This window comes from Suricata suricatta, chromosome 11, assembly GCF_006229205.1.
Source record: "Suricata suricatta isolate VVHF042 chromosome 11, meerkat_22Aug2017_6uvM2_HiC, whole genome shotgun sequence".
NCBI classification, from domain to species: domain Eukaryota; kingdom Metazoa; phylum Chordata; class Mammalia; order Carnivora; family Herpestidae; genus Suricata; species Suricata suricatta.
The window spans coordinates 93,956,642-93,976,472 of record NC_043710.1 but is presented as its reverse complement, the minus strand read 5'-3'; the positions used below and the strand labels follow the sequence as shown (position 1 = coordinate 93,976,472).

General features: G+C 57.3%; 1 protein-coding gene across 1 annotated transcript in view; it reads right to left on the bottom strand.

The window, feature by feature from the left end:
* NECTIN1 (nectin cell adhesion molecule 1) overlaps nucleotides 1-19,831 on the bottom strand; it is a 111,134-nt gene that overhangs the window by 19,365 nt on the left and 71,938 nt on the right. Inside the window, exons 6-8 of the mRNA XM_029957595.1 lie at nucleotides 9,928-10,072; nucleotides 8,871-8,946; nucleotides 8,345-8,461 (exon numbers count right to left, since the gene is read on the bottom strand). Coding sequence (XP_029813455.1) covers nucleotides 8,345-8,461; nucleotides 8,871-8,946; nucleotides 9,928-10,072 — 338 coding nt within the window. The remainder of the gene's footprint in view (nucleotides 1-8,344; nucleotides 8,462-8,870; nucleotides 8,947-9,927; nucleotides 10,073-19,831) is intronic.

The window sequence follows — 19,831 nt, the reverse complement described above, 5'->3', positions numbered from 1 at the left end:
AAAGGCTGGCGGGGAAGAGACACTGGGGGGAACCGAAACCAGAGACGCTGGGGACAGACAGGGAGTGGCCAGGCCCGGGGCCAGAGAAAGGGAAAAAAAGCTGAGTATGCCTGAGGACCAGGGAGAGGTGGGGGAGGCCCCGGGTTTTGACCTCTTCTGCCCAGGAGTGTGGGCTCTGGGGTGAGCCTGTGCAGTGAAGCCCACTGCCCCTTACCCGCCGTGCCCCCTCCTCCCAGGGGAGGCACCTCTCTCTAGGTACTTCTGCCACCAGCTGAAGTGGGTCTCACGACCCAGAGGTTCCAATAAGTTTCTGGCCAAGGCCTCGCTGAGGGCATCAAATGGCCCGGGGGATGGGGTGAGGGGGAAGTGAGGTGCTCATCCCTGGGCTCCTGGGGCTCATGGCCCAGGCCTGCCGTGAGGGGGAGGGTCTGCCCGAGCGGCTGTACACCTGTTCCTGTCTGACATCCCAGTTCCTCCTTCGGGGCTGCTCAAGCCGGCAAGTGAGAACACGTGGTGGGAAGGGGCCTGGCGCCTGGGCTGGCCATGGGGGCGGGGGGGGGGGGGGGGGGGGGGGGGGGGGGGGGAAGGGGAGCGGGTTCACTCCCTGCTGAGCAGCCTCCTCCTTCTCCAGACCCACAGCTCAGAGCTGGGCCCTGCCCTGTGCCTTCTGTTTCCCAGAACCTGGCCCAGCACCTTTCAGACCCAAACAAGATCCTCTCCCACAGCAGGACCCAGACGCTCCCCCTTAACTCTGCCAGCGGTGGAGATGTTTGGGGGGGCAAGTGAACGCTGATGAGGGGGGTGGCTGAACCCTTCCCTTCTTGGGTTTCTGCCAGGAGCACCCAAGATTATACCCGCCCCAATTCCCTGTGCTTCAGAGAGGCTGGGAGGGATTCCAAATTAGGATTTATGGGATTAAAGCCTTTTTTTTTTCCTATCCCCTCCCCACCCAAGCCAGTCTCTCTCACTATGAGAGTGGCATGGCCTCCTCCCTGCGGGCCTCCCGGGGCCCAGACCTCACAGGAAGGCTCAGCAATGGCCCTTTCGTCAGGCCCGGAGGAGGGAGACCACTGATTCCAAAGCCAAGTTCTCCAGGGCCAGCTGCGCAGGGGCCTTCGGGAGGACTCTGCATCCCTTCAGGTCTTAGCTCTTCCCATACTAGTGCGGGGTTGGGGGCGAGGCGAAGTTCTGTCTGGCTGATGTGCTGCAGGAGGATCGGGGGTCTTGAGAGGCAGTGGGTGGAAGACAACCTTTGGACCTGAGTCTCCAACTCTAGGATTCTAGCTTCTCAGTTTGAGGGGTCCTCAGCTTCCTTTAACCTCTCAGGGAGCCTCATGTGTTTGGTGAACCCCCAATGACCTTCCTTATTGTCTCCTGCTTCTCTGCTCTGTGACCTCCATGTAACTCCAAGATCCAGGCTGCAGAGACAGCCCTCCTCATTACCCCCTGCAGAGCCCAGCAGTTCCCCCTTCAGCCCAGGGGCTCAGGACCCTCCGCTCTGCCGGGAGCCCCCGGGCAGGACCTTGCCTTGTTCCTCTCCAAACCCTGAGCCCTGAGCACCCGGTCCGGAGCAGATGTTCAGTAAAGGTTGGTTGAATCAGGATGCTCCACTGAGCCAAGAAAGGTCAAAGGGGGATGTGAGCATCCAGCCTTGACCTTGGGGGCCCCATGATTAGAAAATAAAGTGAAGCACCAGGGTGCCTGGAGGGGGCTAAGAGGCAACCCGTGATGTTGGCAGTGAGGCGGCTGCCGGGAGTAATGTGTGCCTGTTGGAGCCACAGAAGGATAATCGGGGATTGCTGGACAGGGAGGAGCCCTAAAGATTCTTGGTTCCAACCTCCTTGTTTCAAAGTTGGGGAAACTAAGTCTCCTAGAGGGGGAATTATATGCACGAGGTAACACAGGAAACTCATGGCAGAAATGAGGCGACATTCCAGACTCCCAGCTCCTGGTTCGGGTGCCTTCTGCACCTGTCTGGCCCACCTCCCCTACCCTTTTCATCGTGGTTCCTCTCCAGCCCTCCATGCATTTTTATCCCTGGGAAGAGTGAGGAGGGGGCCACAGAGCAGGAGGCGGTGGGCGGAATGTACCTGTTGTTCAGAGGCAGGGGTGGGTGGCTAGGGGTCATGTGCTAGGGTGCTCAATTGGATGGTAGCATACTCCACAACCTCTTCAGGCCCTGGCACGGTGCTCCATGACCCTGGCACCAGCTCCAGGGCTGAGGTGTCCAGTTCTGCATAGTGGACATCAGTGTCCTTTAGGCCAGAGCCCTAGAAACGAGGGCAGGGGTGGCAGGAGGGGGCAAAGTAGGTGAAGACAGGGACAGAGCACCTCAGGGCCAGGTGTGGGGATGAGATCGGGAGGTATGGGAGTGAGGTGGGTGCATGGGGGAGAAGAGAGAGCCATGGTAAGTTGTGAGGTATGAAGGGAGGGAGAGAGAGAACCAGAAAAGCAATCTATCAGTGTGGCAAGAGAGAAAATGGGTTTGCAAAGGTGTTTACAAAACTGGTCACAAAGCGTGTGTGTGCTCTGTGAAGCTGTGTCCACCTCCTGTACGTCCCTGGAGGGCTCTGGGGCGAGCGGAGGCAGAGTGGGTCCTGCCCCAGCCCCCCTGTGCTTGGCTCTGGGAGATGATTTTGGCCAACCTTCTCACTTTACAGATGGGTGGAGACTGAGGCCCACGGAGGGGAAGCGATGTGCCTGGGCTTACAAGGAGAGGTGCTGGCATCAAACGAAACCTGAAGTCAGAAGACCTGGCTTTGAACTTCAGCTGGGCTTCTTGCCATGGCTGGCCAGATTAGTTGACCCAAATGAATCTAGTTTTTCATTTGTAAAATGGGGGAAGAAAATTTTATGTGAATTAGCACCATCGCGGGACCGTAGGGCTCTAGCTTTGTACCTGAGCTCTGCAGGGCCCACTGTGTTACTTCTGACTCTTGCCTGGATTTAGAGGTTATTGGAACAAGAGCCACCTGAGGGCAGGTGCTGCTCTACTGAGGACTCCCGCTCTGACTGGGCTAAGCCCCTCTCTCTCTCTCTCTCTCACCTGGCCTCCGCTTCCCCTTCAGCAAGATGAAAGGGTCTCTTAGTGGCCTCTGAGGCCAGTGCCAGCTCTTAGCCCTGGAGCTCTTCTCCCCAGCTCCTCCTGAGCTCAGCGCCAGTGTTCAAGCAGATGGACAGATGGTCCCGTCAACGGAACAGGGGTGGAGGCAGGGGTGGCTCTCCGGGGCAGGAGGGCAGGAGCCTGGGGGCCGAGGAGGAGGGCTCCACACCATGGAAGGCAGACCCTTTGTGACCTACACTGGTGCCACCGTTCTCTGCCCCTTGGCTGTCTGCCTGCATGTCAGGGAGGCTGCGTGTCCTGATTTCATCTGCCTTCCAGCAACGCCCATCCCCGTGCCCATCAGTGACCATCGTCAGGGACACATGGCAGGGCTAAGATTAGAGCAATTAGCTCCTGATTTCCCAGAGGTGAAACTCACACCCTCGCGCCTTTCCTTCTGCAGCCCCCAGTGTTTCCAGAGCCTGCCTTGCAGGTATGGGGGGAGGTTGAGGGTTCTGAAGGCCAGAGGCAGAAGGAAGGGGGACGAGGCTGAAGACATGGGAGGCCTGGCTCCCAGGCCCTGAGCTGGAGGGCCAGGTAGGTGGGCTCAAGGTGAGCAGGGCAGTGTGGCAGTAGCAGCTGCTGGGAGGAAGCGGTCTCCTGGGGGGCAGTGCAGGCTCTCCTCGTCCTGAGAGTCCCTGGGGCCAGAGGAGCTGGGACTCCACAAGTGGAGACTCCCACAGATGGGGTTGGGGGTGACTGTCACCCAGGAAGGGGTGAAGACCATCCTGTGGAGGCAGGCAATGGACACATCAACCATGCCCTTGGTCCACACCCCAGCCAGCGGTGCGGCGGGATGAACCGCACAGCCTCGTGTCCTCATCATCATGAAGAGGCCCAGGGACAGGGGGCTTCAGGCGGGCGGAGGCCAGGCGTGTCCCCACCGAGGCTCTCTGCTGAGAAACCAGCAGTGTCCACAAACTTCTCTGTGTGGGCCCTTCTCAGCCGAGTGCAGGGGCAGCCTTGGCTCTGATCCCGGCTGAGGCCTGGGGGGTTGGGGGTAATGGCAAGAGGTGGGCTGGAGGGGAGTTCTCCAATTTATTCTGTGGGTTGGAGGTGGGGAGAGGTGCCCTGGGAACCCTGGATGCTTCACCTTCAGCCTTAATAGAACTTTCTCAAAGATGGAAAGAGCAGTGACGTGACCCCTGCTTGCAGTGGGGAGAGCCTTGGCACTGGGTCTGGGCACCAGCGCCTTGTAGGCTGGCATGGCCTGGCCCCGGGCACCAGCCCATCCTGGAAGGCTCACACCTCCCAGGACGAGTTCGGAGAACTGGTAGCTGTCACGCCCTGAGATGGTCCCTGGGAAACTCGACCGCCCGGTCCATCCCAAGGCCCTCCCAAGGTCATTCATTCATGCCCAGGACGTCCCATACTCCGTTTTGCCTGAAGCTGTAGCGGCCGTGGAAATACACTAGTCAGGTCTGCCGTGGGGAGCACCGCTAGGGGAGCACTCCTAGGCGACAGCTGACACCGGCCGGATCCACCCGTGGCATTTGTGGTGAGCGCACTTCCCTGCTGTTCCCGTCACTGAGCAGCAGGGCCAGGTGCTAGTGTGGGTGGCCCGTCCTACCAGGACTTCTCCGACTCTGGCTGGAGGTTTCCCCACCGTGGTGGTGAGCACACTTCCTCTGCTGTTCCAGTTGCTGAGCAGCAGGGCCCGGCATGGCAGGACTTCTCCGACTCCCTCCAGCTGGAGGGTTCCCCACGGGCCCAAAGGCAGCTTTTACAGAGCTAGATGGCAGCCTGAGATTGTCCCACGTGCCCCGCCTTCTTCCCCGCCTCTGTCCCCTCTGCTTTGTCCTCCACGGGCCCTCCCCTGCCCCTGACCCCCAGCCAAGCTCTCATCCCTCAAATCTTGTCTCTTCCAGGAGGCTTCAAACTAATACCAGGGACACTGGAATGGTCTGAGAAAGATAGGTGGCCACGTGTAAACTGGGCATTTGGGCCGGGCACAAGGTGTGGAAAGGAGGCCGCAGAGCCCCATGGGAAGCCGAGAGAACGCCCTGGTGGAGGGCAGGCTCTATCAGGTGCAGTGTCAGCCCTTGGAGATGGGCAGGAAAGAGCGTCAGAGAAGCGGCGGACTTGGCCGGTCATTATTTGGTGACATTGGCGCTTGGCGATAATGAGAAGCTGGGGGTCACCAACAGCGAGACGCTCAATGTGAGAGCCAGAGGCTCTCATAGGGAGTGACCGAGAGGCCCCACCTCCACCTGCAGCAGACCCATCAGAGGAACTGACCCAGCATTTGAGAATAAAATCACAGAGCCCCGGTGATGCTTGGCTAAACCAGATATGTTGTGCTAGGGCTCCGTCTGGGAAAAGTTCCAGAACTCTGGAACTGAGGTGACGGTAAATGGAACACGCGGGTGGCCCACCCATCCTGAGCCTGGGCTTTGTCCTCACGAGAGGACAACGTCTCCTCCTCCTGGCTCTGCTCTGGAGCCTCCGGACGTCCTTCCCGAATTCCTCGACAGCCACCACACTCTTCAAATGGTACCTGCTACCCGAGTGGACTCCTAGCCCAGGAACCTTGATGGACATTGAGGGCTGTGCTGCCGTCTTGGTTAGCGCCCTTGGGTGTGTGTGCAGCATGGACACTGGGCCACCCAGGCTGGGGCCACCGAGGCTCTAGTTGCTGGGCCCCCAGACCCTCTGCAGCCCTCCCACTCCTCTCCCGAGCCCCGCTTCTACAAACAGTGCCTGCTCTCTGGCTGGCTCCCTCTCACCACTTGTTGGGAAGGAGGATTGATGACGACATCAATAATGTGACTTGTATACAAGCTGCATTGCCAACAGACCCGAGCGCCGGGGATAAATCCTCTCCTGGCCCAGTAATTGCTCTGTGAGCCAAAAGGAATTACACTTCTTTTGGCGACAACACCAGTGCCTCCCCAGAACGCCAGAGTTGACCTCTCTACACCACCCTACAGGCCATTCTCATGTGCACACATCCACCCCAATGCCCTAGTTGCATGGCCTCTGGGTTGGGGACCGTAGGGTGTCTCCCATCATGTGGCGTTGCCTGTGCCTGGCTGATGGGTAGCAATTGGCTTGCTCTGTTCTTTGTCCCAAGTGGTCTTGTCTTGTCGTGTTTCTTGAATGCACAGCTCAGTGGGGGTTTCCCTCAATCCAATATGAGCAGAGGCCCAGGGGAGGGAGGGCTCTTAGGAAAGGGACAGGGTCGGAGCCACATGCTGAGGTCTGGGCCTTGTAGGAGAGAGGTTGCAGGGGGAGTGCATTTTGGGGGTGTGGGACCAAGGGGGGCTGCCCTGGGGTCAGGGGCTTGTATGAGAGAGGATGTGTGTGCGCGAGTGTGAGCGTGTGCATTGTGGGGGGCTGAGGTGGTGGGCTGTCCTTGAGCTGCCCGGCCCTTGCTGTGCCCCCAGGGAGGGCTGTGCGTGCCAGGCGGAGGGGGCAGCAGTCAGAGCACAGGACTGGGAAGTCGTTAGTGGGGACCGGGGCCAGCTAGCTGCAGCTGTCCCGTTATATCACAGGGATTTTTATGCCGAGCCTGGGCCCCTCTTCAGGGGATCCCACTGGAGTCTTCCATGACTTTCTAAATCACTGACTTGCATCACTTGCCTCTCCCCTTGCGCCTCAGCCCCCACCTCCTCCCCTCCATTTCTGCTTTTTTTTTCCCCCTCCCTCCCCCCTTCTCTGTCCACCCAGGGCTTTGACAAGTTTATAGATTCTTGGGAGGGGCTGAGCATGGAGCGAGGCTGATTTGGAGAATCCTGAATGGGGCATGGCTTTGTCCTTCCTGGAAATAGCCGGGTCTCTGCACTCCCTCCTACCTTAACCACGCTCAGGCCTGGGAATAATGTTCTTTCTCACTGTCCAGAGGAAGGGTGGGTGAGCTGAATCTCTGTGCTTATTGTGTGGCCCAAAGTGATGCCCAATCCTGAACTCAGAACACCAAACCTAAGCTCTCAGGGGCTGGCTTGTGTGCTCTCTGGGTCCTGGAGCCGGGGACAGCCAGGTGGTGGAGCTGGGCCTTCTGTCTCAGACAGGAAGCCTGGGGCTGAAGAAGGCTCTGCAGTCTCCTTGGGGCTCCTCTGTCTTTAGGTAACCCCCCCCACCACCACCACCACCATAGGGGCTGCTGTGTGGTGAGGGGCTCGGACTTGGGAGCCAGAGGACCAGGGATTTGAATAATGCTTTCCCCAGTACTCATGGGGTGATCTTGGACAAACCTCACAACTCCCCTGAGCCTCAGTTTCTCCTCTAGAAAATAGGGGAGATACCAGGACTTATAACAGGTTGTTGTGAGGGTTAAACAGGATAGTGTTTGGAATCTCTCCACAAAATGCCCGGCACATAGCAAATGCTTATGCCGCCATCATAAGCCCTTCTGTTGGAAATGGCGGGGACTGCGCAGTGCAGCCTGGAACGCAGCATTGGGCGTGCACCCTCACTTGGGAAGGGGCGTCTAGCTGCTGTCTAAGGAGTAAACTTTGTGTCCACAGTGTGTCCTAGCTCACTTCCAGGTCTCTAGGTTGGTTGAGGAACAATAAATGGCTGGTGGTCTCTTACCGCTACATAGAATCAGAAGGTAGGGGCTAGGTTGGTCCTCTGGGCTTGGCACCCTGGGAACGCTACCCCCACCAGGGGCTGGATTTGGCATCTCAAGATCGGCTCACTTTGGCACTTGAAGTGGAGAGGGAGGATGGCTGTTTTCTGAAGACAAAGCCCTGGTTCTCTCACCAGCGCCAGGAGAGAATGTGTTATCTTTGGGCCCAGGTGGTCTGGCCTGGGTCTCTGGGCTGGCACCGTGTAGGTGCAGCCCCAGCCCCCGTGTCTGCTGAAAAGGCAGAGGCTGTGGGCAGGGGTGGCAGTCATTCAAGTGGATGCCGGCCCTCTGAGCAGCTGGGAGTGGGGCCAGGAGGAGGGGCTGCTGCTGGCTTTGGGGTGGTCTTGGCAGGACTGAGGACTGGGGTGCAGGACACAGAGATGGAGGGCGGGGCTTGGGGGCGAGAGAGCTGGGCGTCAGGTTGGGGCTCCACCCCATTGGAAACCGCACCCTCCTGCCCTGGTCTGTCAGCACTCGAGACCCTGCTTTGCCCAGGGTACCTGCTGACACCATGAAGGGCCACACCCCCCTCCCTAGTGGGCTGACCTGTGCCTTCCCTGTCCCATCTCCTGGACTTCCTGTGCCCTCTTTCTCCCTAGGCAGCTGGGCTTGTGGCCAGGCCAGGTGGGTCTGGGTTGGGGGGACCCTCGTGGAGGTTCAGTGGTCCTTACCGAGGGGCGGTAGGAGGGGGAGGTCCCCAGATTGTAGTAGGACGTCTGCAGGGCCAGCTGCTGCAGTTCTTCCTCTTCGGGCTGCACCTGACCCTTCCCTGGCTCCAGGTGGAGAATCTGGATGAGAAGGAGGCGAGCGGCTACACAGCCTGCTCCCTGCGCCCTGCTCCAGGCAGCCCCCTGGGACCCCCCAGTCTGGTTCCCATGCACCCCCATCCTGGCATCCACCACGCTGGGGGGCTGTCTGGGAGGCACAAGAGATCAGCAGGGTGTCAGGCATCTGCCAGCTCCTTGATTTTATTTTTTTTTAATGAATGAACGCCCTGAGCAGTGGAGGAAGAGCTTCCCCTGTGGGTCCAGGGTGGGGAGGGAGGGTCCTAATTTGTCATTTCTCAGGCCTGGGCTAGCAGTGTGCTGCGACTGTTTAGAGGCCCATGTATGTGTGTGTGTGGTGGGGGGCTCTGCCTTCAGGTGGGCATCTCCCAGATTCCCTCCCCAGCCCCCCATTCCAGGGACTCAGGCCCACCTGGATGTCCTCAGGCACAAGGTGGCTCTGCCTGTTGGGAGGAGGCTCCAGCTTCTGGGAGGAGGGCAACGTGGTCCTGGGGGAACAGAATGAGGCTCAGTTCTGTTCCAGGCAGGCCACCTGAGTGTTCTGGCCCCAGAGCCCCACTCACAGGGATGGCCCTCGGGGCTCTGCTCCAAGGCAGCTTCCCAAGCGGTCTGAGCTTGGGGGTGTGGTGACTCAGCACAGTGGGGCAGAGGCTGAGAGAGGCCCTCCTATCTCCCTGGGCATCTCTGCCCCCAGCCCAGCCTGTCCCTCCCTCCAGCCCGGCTATGGGAACCGTGTGAGCCTCAGATGTCCTCGCTTGGAGGAAATTCCAAGGATGCATACAGTCTACCACCAGGGTGATAAGAGCAGGGCCTCAAGTGCAAAGCTTATGGGAGCACCAAAAGTCTTGGTGATCATGATAAATAATATTTGAATACAAGATATTTCAAACTAAAAGTAGTGCAGAAAATCCAAGATGAACAAAATATCAACATTTTAAAATAAGGTGGAATTAGGGGCGCCTGGGTGGTTCCATCGGTTAAGCGTCTGCTTTCGGCTCAGGTCATGATTTCACAGTTCATAAGTTCAAGCCCCACATCCGGCTCTGTGCTGTTGGCTCAGAGCCCACTTTGGATCCTCTGTCCCCCTCTCTCTCTGCCCCTCCCCTGCTCATGCTCTCTCTCTTCCTCAAAAATAAAAACAAATAAAAACTTACATAAATAAAATAAAATGTTAAAAAGTAGGGTTAGTATTATTGACTTTTTCCCTCACCTCCTGCTCCAAAATAGTAATCAGCTATCACTGATCCTGTCTTTACTTAAAATGTTGATATTTCGTTCATCATGGACTTTTGCCTTCACCCTTTGGCAGTGACTGGGGTAAACGTGTGTAAAGTATTTAACCTGTGTGTCTCATTTCTTCATCTGTAAACCATGGACTATAATCACATGCCTACTTCTCAGAACGGGCAGCAGCAGCTGAGAGGGGAGAGAGTCTGGGTGGGCCGATGGGTGGGTTTGCCAACACTCACCTGCCACGGTCCAGTTCCATTTGGCTCTTCCGCTGCCGGTGATGCAGTAAGATGGCCAGAGCCACGCCAAGGATGAAGACCACGGCCACGGTACCCCCGAGGAACCTGGTCACATTTCCGAGGCCCCCCTGGGGGAGGGACTTTTCTGGAGCCAAGAGAAGGTGGAGAGCGAGAGAGTAGAAGAGAGAGAGGACTCTCCGAGTCAGAGAGGTGGGCACAAAGCAAGAGAATCAGACCTGAGGCAGTGCCCTGCCCTAGTACCCCTTCCCCTCCCCATTCGCACCTCTCTCCCATCACACTCCAGTTCTGGGAAAGGGTTGTCCCAGTTAGGGTGGGGTAGACCTCCTACTCCGGCTCCCCAGGGCCCTATAATCCCAGACTCTGCTCTGATCTGGGGATCTGGGGCATGGAGGTGGGGGCAGGGGGTGGGGAGCCAGGGCAGGCAGAGGGGTGCTCAGAGATGGGGGTCCCCGCCCCCTCATTCTATCTCTGGCCCTGCCGGGAAGACTCCTGTGGAGGAGTTTAATTTACTTCCCCTCCCTACCCAATTAAACAAGCAAATGAACTAATTGGTGCTTTGCCCTCCCAGCTCCGGAGAGGGAGGGAGGACTGGAGGGGAGGCAGAAGTGCCGAGATTGCATGGCGACCCTGGATTGATGGCACATCAAGTCTGTCCATCGTGGAAGCTGAAGAACCCAGAGGGCCTCCGTGTAAGCCCACCCTCTGTCTGGACACATTAGCCCCAATGGGTCAGGAGTGGGGCTGGGGTACGGGCATCCCCCCCGCACCTGCTCTGTGGTGGGTGGGACAAATCACTCACTCTGGGCCTCAGAAAACAAGGTGTCCTGGGGTTTTTTGAAGTTTATTGACCAATTTCTCATCCTGAACCAGAGCCACTGGCTGTCTCTGAGGACAAGGACACCATGGGGCTGTTGGAAAGGAGTCTGTGGCAGGAAAGTGGGGAGCACGTGCTGCTTTCTGGCCTGGCCCTGCTGCCCCAGGATGGCACGCAAGGCCACAGCTGTGCTGGACTTTTTCCTCCCTCTGTTGGGCTCCATTTCTCACCTCTGACCCTTACATCAAGCAGAGAGGAAGGGACCAGTGAGAAAATCATATATGCTCCCTCCCCTCTTTCCTCCCCACACCATATTATATATAATTAAACACAAGAGCACCTGAATAGAGATGCTAAACTGCAGTTTGCAATAAACATCATGGAGCCAGTTTTCCCAGAGCAGGATTGACAAGCACCTGCCTCTCTCTCTGCTACATCCCATTGCCCTGACCAAGGCGGTGCCTGGGGGAGCCCTCAGCACCAGCCTGACCCCCAGGGAGTCCTCAGCACCTCTCTGGCTGAGCTCCTGTCTGTCGCCAGCACCTGTCCATCCCCAGCTGGTGGGCTTTGACTCTGTCGGGAAGGCAGTGTCTGTGTGTGTGTATCACAGGGACTCAGGAACTCCAGACCCCTCCTCGGACCCTAGACTCTGGGCCAGCACTGTCCCGTCTCTTCTTGACTGCCAGAGCCCCCTGGAATGGGGGCAACTGCCATCAGATAAACAAACCTGCCCCTTTTCCTCCAAACCGTAGCATCTCAGCACCCACCATACCCTCCTTCCTGGCCTTTCTTCTTTATCCCCAAACCTTCCTGCTTCCACCCCTGCAGTCTTCCAACTCTGCTTCTCCTTTGGTTTTGCAAGCACTTATTTGCTCCCCTGCTGTGTTCCAGGCACTGTCCTGGTGCTGGGCCACTGAGAGGCACCGGGCACAGGCCCTGCCTCTGAATGCTGCTGGGTCCCATTCATCTTCCTTCTGCCTCGTGGACGGCTCTCAAGTGCGGCTGTGCCTCTGGCTCTGGTGCCATCACATGGTCCACGCCACCAGCATCCCCTGAGCTCTGCTGCGTAACTAGCCTCCCTGTCCCCAGTCTTGTCCCCTCCAAGCCCTTCTCCACCCTAAGCCTGAGTGATCTTTCTAAAATCAAATCTCATCAGGTTACATCCCTGCTTAAAAATTTTCTGAGAGGCCCTCGTGGCTTCAGCAAAGTGTCTGAGCTTCAAGGCTCTGACCCAGACTCTGCTTATTCTGGAGGGAGTGACTCAGTGCTTCCCATTGCTTGGCTTGTGCAGCCCCCCTAGGCTCCCTGCTCCCTCTCAGCCACAAGTCTCTCTGCCAGACTCTTTCTCTCCTGCACCCTCCTCGCCAGGCCAGCCAGTCCTCTTGGTTTAAGCTGGCTGTGCTTCCTCTGGGGAACCCTCACTCCTCCTTGGCTGGAATGGGCGTTTTCCTCTTCTGACGTGACCGCAAACACGTGTCTGGCTGGTCTCTGTCGCCCTGGTCCGCTGCACAGCACCTCGTCTGCGAGAAGCGTTCCGGGAGTGGTGATGAATCAGTCAATGCTTGCTTTGGACAAAGGCAGCTGGGCAGTTCTCGAGCCCACCTGTCCTCTGGAATCTCGGCTCCCGCAGGGGGTACAGGGTCCTCAGCCCCTCTGCGCTGGACCTGGCAATTCCATTTTTGGGGACAAAACCCAAACCTATTTTCCCCTTTCTTCTCCGCACAGCTGAGGCAGGATGGGGTTTCAAAGGGCTGGGTGGGGAGAGCAGTGGGGAGATGAACAAAGATGCATTCGTGCATGTACAGGTCTGGCTCACAGAGTTCAAGTTTCTCTCTTCCCACAGCAGCTCACCATGGGGCTTGGGGGTAGGGAGGAGAGACAATGTCCCATCAGCCCTGCCTGGGCTCCCTGTTTCCAGGGGACCTCCCCTTGGGACTCTGGAACCACTTTAGCAGAAGAGGGAGGCAGCTGTCCTTTGAAGGGGCCTTCTATCGAGCTTACAGTGCAGACATAACATGGTGAGGCTGTGAATGCACCAGCGTGTGCATCGGGGAAAGGGTCATAATAGGTGGGAGGCTGTGGGCCAGGCCTCAAAGGTGCTGGGGCCAGAGTGGATAACTCTGGGTTTTGTTCCCTCCCAACTGCCCTCTCTTCATGCCCCACCCTCACAAAACATGAGAGCAAGATCCCAAGAGCCCCATGGGCCCTGCCTGATCCCCCTGGAGGGTATCCCCCTGGTGGAAGAAATACTAGCAGAGAACAACTGAGAAATGGAGACAATGGAAAGACAAGAGGAAGAAAGCGGCCTGAAGTCTGTGCCAGGCACCGGGGCTGATGGGGGGTTGGTTTGATCCTCCCATCAAGCCTATGAAATTAGACAATGTTACTTTCAATGAGAAAAATGAGGCTCAGAGAGGTTGAGTAATTTGCTCAAGGTCACCCAGACTGTCAGTGGCAGGGTGAGCATCAAAGCTGCATCTGTGTGACAGTCTCTGATGAAGCTGCAGGTCTTCTTAGTAGTCCTGGCCCCTCACAGGGCATGAAGCGGCTTCCCCCCAACCCCCGCCCCTTACCAGACACAGCCCTACTGACCCCCTCGCTTTGGGTTGCTTTGTGTCTGAGCCCCCCCTTGACAGCTGTGAGGTGGGGGCCCCAGCTGGAGCACTGGCACTGAGCCCTCAGACATTCTCTGGTTACACCGAGACGAATGTGCTCCCCCCGCCCCAGCTCTACGGGCTTTAGGGCAGGACTGGGCACCTGCAGGCAGCCGGGCCGAGGCGGAGCACAGGGCCTGGGAGAACGGGGGATCAGCGTGCGAGAGAGGAGGATCCAGAGAGCATCTCTTGTGAGCCAGCCGGCTGCTGGGCTGAGGCTCCTTGTGTTGGCCTTATCCTACTGAGAAAGCTCAGAGAGGCCAGGTCAGTTGTCCAGAGTCCCACAGTCAGGAACTCTGTGGCTGGAACTGGACGAGGTCGACCTCTGTCAGCCAGGCTGGTCCCTCTGTGACCCAGGAGCCCCCCTCCACGCAGTACCTGCACCGGCTCTGGCTCAGGGCCCAAGGACCTACCCACCTCCTGCCGGTATCTAGGGCTATGCCAGTGCCGCGTCCAAGCCTGGGTGTTCTCACCTGTCATGTGGTGACATCACACCTGGCTTTCCTGCCCTCTGAGTGAGCAAGTGAAATACCCACGTAGGAAATACACACAGACCTAGATTCCACTCTGGGGGGGGATGCAGGCCGCGGAGAGTCAGGGGCTGTGGCTCTTCTTCAAACCAGATCCGCCCTCCGCACTGAGGCCCCATGGTGCGGAGTGTGAGGAGCTCAGATCCCACCCAGTGTTCAGTGATCCCCGTCTGCTCCTCCCCACGCAGACTCTCAGCCGGACCTCGGCCGTCCTGGACTCCAGCCCTTCCTTGGCGGCCTCACAGCGCGCTTGCTCGCTCTGCCCACCGCCCCTCCTTCCATTCAGGAAGCATGTCCCAAGCACCTTCTATGGTGCCAAGTGCTGTGACAGCTGCTGGGGGGCTTGTCCCTGGCTCATGGGGGAGTCAGAAATGTACACAAGTAAACACCTTCTTTTGTGATTCCTCAAAAGAAGTCTGTCCAAGGCCCAGGACAGGTATAGAGAAGACAGTGATTAGCTCCGGGAGTTCATGGGCTTCACAGAGGAGGGGCCTTCTGAGCAGGGTTTTGAAAGCATAATAGGAGTTTACCAGGAGAGGCAAAGGAGAAGAGCATCATAGGCAGCGTACGGAGCGGTGCAGGGACATGTGTGTGAAACGTGGGCGGTATGAGGGAAATCCCAAGGATTGGACCTGCTGGGAAACAGGATGCAAGGGGAGATGGACAGGGCAGGAATCTGGGGGCAGGGGAGGAGGCAGACCCTCTCAGAGGTTTAGATTTTTTCCTAAAATGTAATGTAGTACCTTCTCTCCTGCTACCCCTGCCTGGGGACAGAAACACTGCCTTCTCAGGAGCCGGACTGACCAGGGCTTCCCTAGAATCACCTCTTACTGAGCCCCTCGGGGCAGCACTTGGCCTTTCTGCTCACAAAGCTGTCCCAGGTCGGTCCACCGTCTGCTTGCATCCTGTGATGTAGGCTCAACAGGTTTTTCTGGGAGACCAGGAGTTCAGAGGAGGCTGGGTGTCTGGATTTGGCCCCAGTGTCCCACGGTAGGACAGGCCGGGTGGGGGAGGTGCTGGTCACACTGCTTAGGGCCTCCCTGGTGGCTCAGAGTCCACCTGGCCATTTCTGCAGCCCAAGTGTGCAGGAGCGGCTCTCTCCTGCTGGCCAGAGGCAGGTGGCAAGGGCTTGAGCGGGGGCTCTCTTGGACCACTCTCCTCTCTCAGGAAGGTCTGAAGACTCCAGCAGTCTCATGGGTACCCCACATGTCTAAGTGCCAGACGGAGGTTCCCATGATCGTTTTAACCTTGTCGCTGCCCGGAAGCTCAAACTGTGAGAATGCAGGTCCTGATCCGCAGGTGATAGGGAGCTTCTGACCACACGGGCCAGGGCACCACTGAGGCTGTAGCCCGGGACGTTGAAGGGCACAGACCTCTGCACTAGGGAACCAGCACTGGGGAGCTCCCAGCCTGCCCTCCAGGGCCCTGCATCAACTCCCTGCCCGTCCGGGCATCCCTTCGCATAGTCTGATTGTGCGTTCCAACTTGTTCCAGCTTTCTGCATCTCTCTCTACTGTCACACTTGGAGATTGTAGAAATCTCGTCTTTGCCCAGGAGTGGACACATCCCTCTCTTCTCCAGTTCAGCCCCTATAGGAGCACTTTCCTCTGACCAAGGGAGGGGAGGGAACCCGCCTGGAACTGATGTAGCCAGCCAGTGGCTACCTTGGACTCAGCCAGGCCTCTGCCTTGGCCCTCGGGCTATAGAGGCAGGAGGGCTGACCCTCTCTCTAGCTCACAGCCTGAGGTGGCCCTGGGCTGGCACTGGGGTTGAGGCTGGGGCCTGCCTCTTCCCTGGGGTGGGCTCCCGGTCGCTCTCTCTGCCTTGGACTGGGTTGTGCTTCAGCCCTCTATCTGCCCTGGTGTATCAGCATTAGTGCAAATAGGGGTCCCTTGGCGGCCCCCTTCTTCAGACCTCCTAGATGGAGACTGGAGGCTCCAGGTTGTGTAGCCCTCCCTGTCATCTCCCTCGCCCCTCACTTGGGTTCCCTCTGTCTCGAGCAGAAGTCGATTATGGAAGGTGCTCAGCACAGTGATGGCATATGGTAGGCATGTAATCCATGGCCACTACTTTTGTTATTACTATTCAGTAAATGTAAATGGTGATGGTGCTGATAATAACAGTGATGTTGGTCCCTGGAAGCTTGGCGTCTTTACCTAAACTCCGTGGGCCACGTCACACCCCAGGACACACTGTCATATCATTTTTACCGTTCACATGCGCTTTTACTTAAATTATCTCCTTTGATGCCTCCACCCCTTTGTCTCTGTTGTGGATGGGTAAGTGGAGGCTCAGAGAAGTTTAGTAGAATGCTCAGAGTCACACAGCTCACTGATGGTGCAAATGAGACAGGAACCCAGGCATCCCCATCCTCAAGGCAGTGCTCTGACTGGCCCCCTTGAGGACCCTGAGTGGGGCCTTTTTCATGCCCTCTGCTGCCTCCTTTTCTAGGTTCATCCGCAGAGGATGACAGGCTGTCTTGACTTTGCCGCTTACTCAGCCGTATGATCTTGGGCAGTTTACGAAACCTTCCGAACCTCAGTTTCTTCATCTGTAACATGGGAATAACAGGGTTGCTGTCAAATGTAAATGAGGTAATGGATGTTCGGGCCCTGAGCATGGTGTCACTACTCAGTGTTAGTGAGCACTGTTTCTAGTAGGGCAGGGACGTGTCTGCCCCTTGGGCAGATCCCAGGCAGCCAGGGGTCCAATGTCCGCTCTACTCCTGCCTGTTGGCCTCTCAGCCTTGCCCTCAGCTTTCCCTAGTACTTTGCCAGTCGTGATCCACAATCCTAGCGTGTGTAGGGCCCTGTGGGCGCTAGGACAAGGGGTCAGGGCCTCCCAGCGTGTGAACATGTGCAGAGTGAGAGACTGTGGCACTCCACTTTGCACACCATGTACGGCCATCTGGAATGTTCTCCCCAGTGTCACCAGGCTTCCCAGCCCCTCCCACCAGCTCTTCACACCTTGAGTTGTCCTTAGGAGAAAAAAGGATCCCGAAGAGGCTAACTTTCCCAGAAGCTCACCCCTGCCACGGGGTTTGTCAGAGCCCAGCTGGAGAGAGTTACTGGGATTTCACGCACATTCCTAGGGGGAGAGGGACTATCTCTCTGATGGGGATCCTGCCAGGCAGAGACCTGACCCCCATCCCTCAGATGGGGAGATGGGTGGGGATGAATGAGAGGTATGGAGCCAGAGGGGGAGTGCTGGGGGCATGGGGAAGCCACTTATCTGCCTCCTCTCAACAGGGCAGGTCTGCAGTGTAAGTGGTGGGAGGGGGGCGGGGGTGGGGTTAGAAACGGTCTGCCCCTCCCCCACTCCAAAATACACAGGGCCCCAGGTCTCAGAAACAGCCTGTCCTCTGAGCCCCCTGCTGCCTGTGCAAGGGGGCCCAGCACTCCCTCCTCGTCTTGCTAGTATCCTAGGAGTCCCTCACCCACCCCACAGAGCCCAGAACTACCCCCGCATGGATTGAGCACAGGCTCTTTTCCTGGTGGCCCTCTCAGCAGGCTCTGGCTCTGGGGTAGGAGGTGAGGGCCCTCAACTCCCAACCCCCATGCAGCATGGCCCTGCCAGCCTGAACTTCTTGCCACACCAATCACTGCCCACAGGGCCAAGTCGTTCTTCCACTTTATTTCACTGGGGCAAGCTGAGCATTTTTCAAAAGGAACATTACTAGGAAAATAAGAACAGACAATAGGGGCGCCCAGGTAGCTCAGTCGGTTAGGCATCTGACTTTGGCTCAGGTCATGATCTCACCCTTCCTGAGTTCAAGCCTGAGTTTGAGCCCCGTGTCAGGCTGTGTGCTGACAGCTCAGAGCCTGGGGCCTGCTTCAGATTCTGTGTCTCCCTATCTCTCTGCCCCTCCCCTGCTCTGTCTCTGTCTTTGTCTCTCTCAAAAATAAATAAACATTAAAAAAAAAGAACAGGCAATGTAAGAACACAGGAGTGGCCAAGTTCATGGAGAAGCTATTTTTTCTCCCAATGTAATTTGTCATCCAGCCACAGACTCACTAGACGTCTCTGAAGGTCAGTGCTGTGGACAGAAAGTTTGGGCTTTCCCTGGAAGGAAGTGAGGTCCCTGTCATTGGAGGTGTTCTAGCAGGGCCTTGGTGGGAGATGATTTTGAAAGGTCACTACATAAGGATGATTCTTTACATCCACACTGAACTTCAGGGTTTACACAGGGCTTTCAGCTGTTTTCTGATGTCTTTGGTATAATCCTAGAAAATAGAATATGATCACTGTCACTGTGTCACAGGTAAGAAAACTGAAGCATAAGAGAAAAGTGGCTTTTCCAAAGTCACCTCGAGATGGGGACCACCCTCCAGGGATTCACAAGCGGAGCCCCCGGGGGAAGAGCCGCTAAGAGCTCAGGCCCCCACCCTTCCTGTTCTGCCCCCGCCAAGCTGGAGGTGAGAGTGGCCCACATTTGCATCCCCACCTGGTGGCCTGAGGTGATTCTGGAGTTAATGGCCCTCAGCAGGGACAGTGGAGGCGTCACTTCCCCCAAGGACACATTAGCATGACAAACTGGGGTGGGGGTGGGTCTCAAGGAGGGGCTTGGAGGGCTGGGGAACTGAAAGGGTAGAAATCCTAAAACAAAGGCGGGAAGCTGAGAGGCAGTGTCCCTGGGGGTGTCTGTCTGTCTATCTGGGGGGGGTCCTCCATCATCTCAGGACCGCACACCACAGCCTCTCCTTGTGGAAAATCTCCCCAATCAAATGTAGATTGAGAGTAACCACAGCGCCGTGTGGAATTATTGAAATGAGAGACTTAGATAGGAAAATGCTTATGTTAAAATGTAATGAAACTTAATGGCTTTTCTCTGGGCCTTGCCAAGGTGGGAGGTGCAGGGTCCCTCCACTCAGGAGGGGCTCCGGTTCTTAGAGGGGGGGTCTTGGAGCAGATTGGTGATGAGCTTCGAAACCCTAGAGGGTGCAGAAGACTCCAGAATTCTGGAGCACTTCAAGACCTGGACACCTAGGAAGGCGAGCAGGATGGGCGGGGCAGCTCAGTTCCAGTAAGTTCCCGGAGCAGCACCATGGGACCCCTCAGAGAGACAATTTGAGTCATCTGTTTTCCCCAGGGGAAAACAATCTCAGAGAGAGAAGTGGGGACACCTGGACTCCAGGTCCTTCCTGGAAGAGACGCTGGTGGACCTCTGAGGGGGACTGGGCGGTGAAACTTGGGTGGGGGCGTGGGGCTCCACAGAGGTGGTGCAGAGTGTGGAGACAGTGTTTCCCATGTGCAGGAGCCTCAATTTTCCGCTATATACCTCTCACTGTGGCCCTGAGGTCAGGGTTCTTGTCTTCATTTTATACCCCTGGTCCCAAATCGCCAAGCTCCTAGGGGATGGATTTGGTGGCTGCCCCCTGGGCCAGTGTAGACCCAGAAGCGGGCCTGCCCACCAGTGTCTGCAGGTGTCTGGGCAGCGCTTCGAGCTCTGGAGTACCGACCTCACGTGGGACTGTGTGTTCAATGTGTTTTGCGAGTTACACACCCTTGCGAAACCATGAGCCATGGTGGCATTTTCGTTCTTTTTCATGTGAAGTTTGGTACATTGCAAAGAGCACTTGGCTTGGAGTCAGAGGCTTGGGTCCAAGTTATGAGTCGCCTCCTCACCACCTGTGTGACTTTGGGCAAGACATTTAACTTCCTGAGCCTCTGGTTAATCATCAGCTAAACGGGGAGGAGGGGATAGGGGGAAGCCTCCTGCTTCCCTCCCCAGCTGGCCGTGAGACTCCTGGGCCACAGAGCTTCCCTTCCTGCGGCCCCAGGGGCCTGGCCTCGTCTAGTCCATTCCTGCTGACGTTTACACGGAGGTCCCTCCTGCGCTGGGTTTTCGACAGCCTTTCCAGACCACTTCCGTTTTACACCGTCAT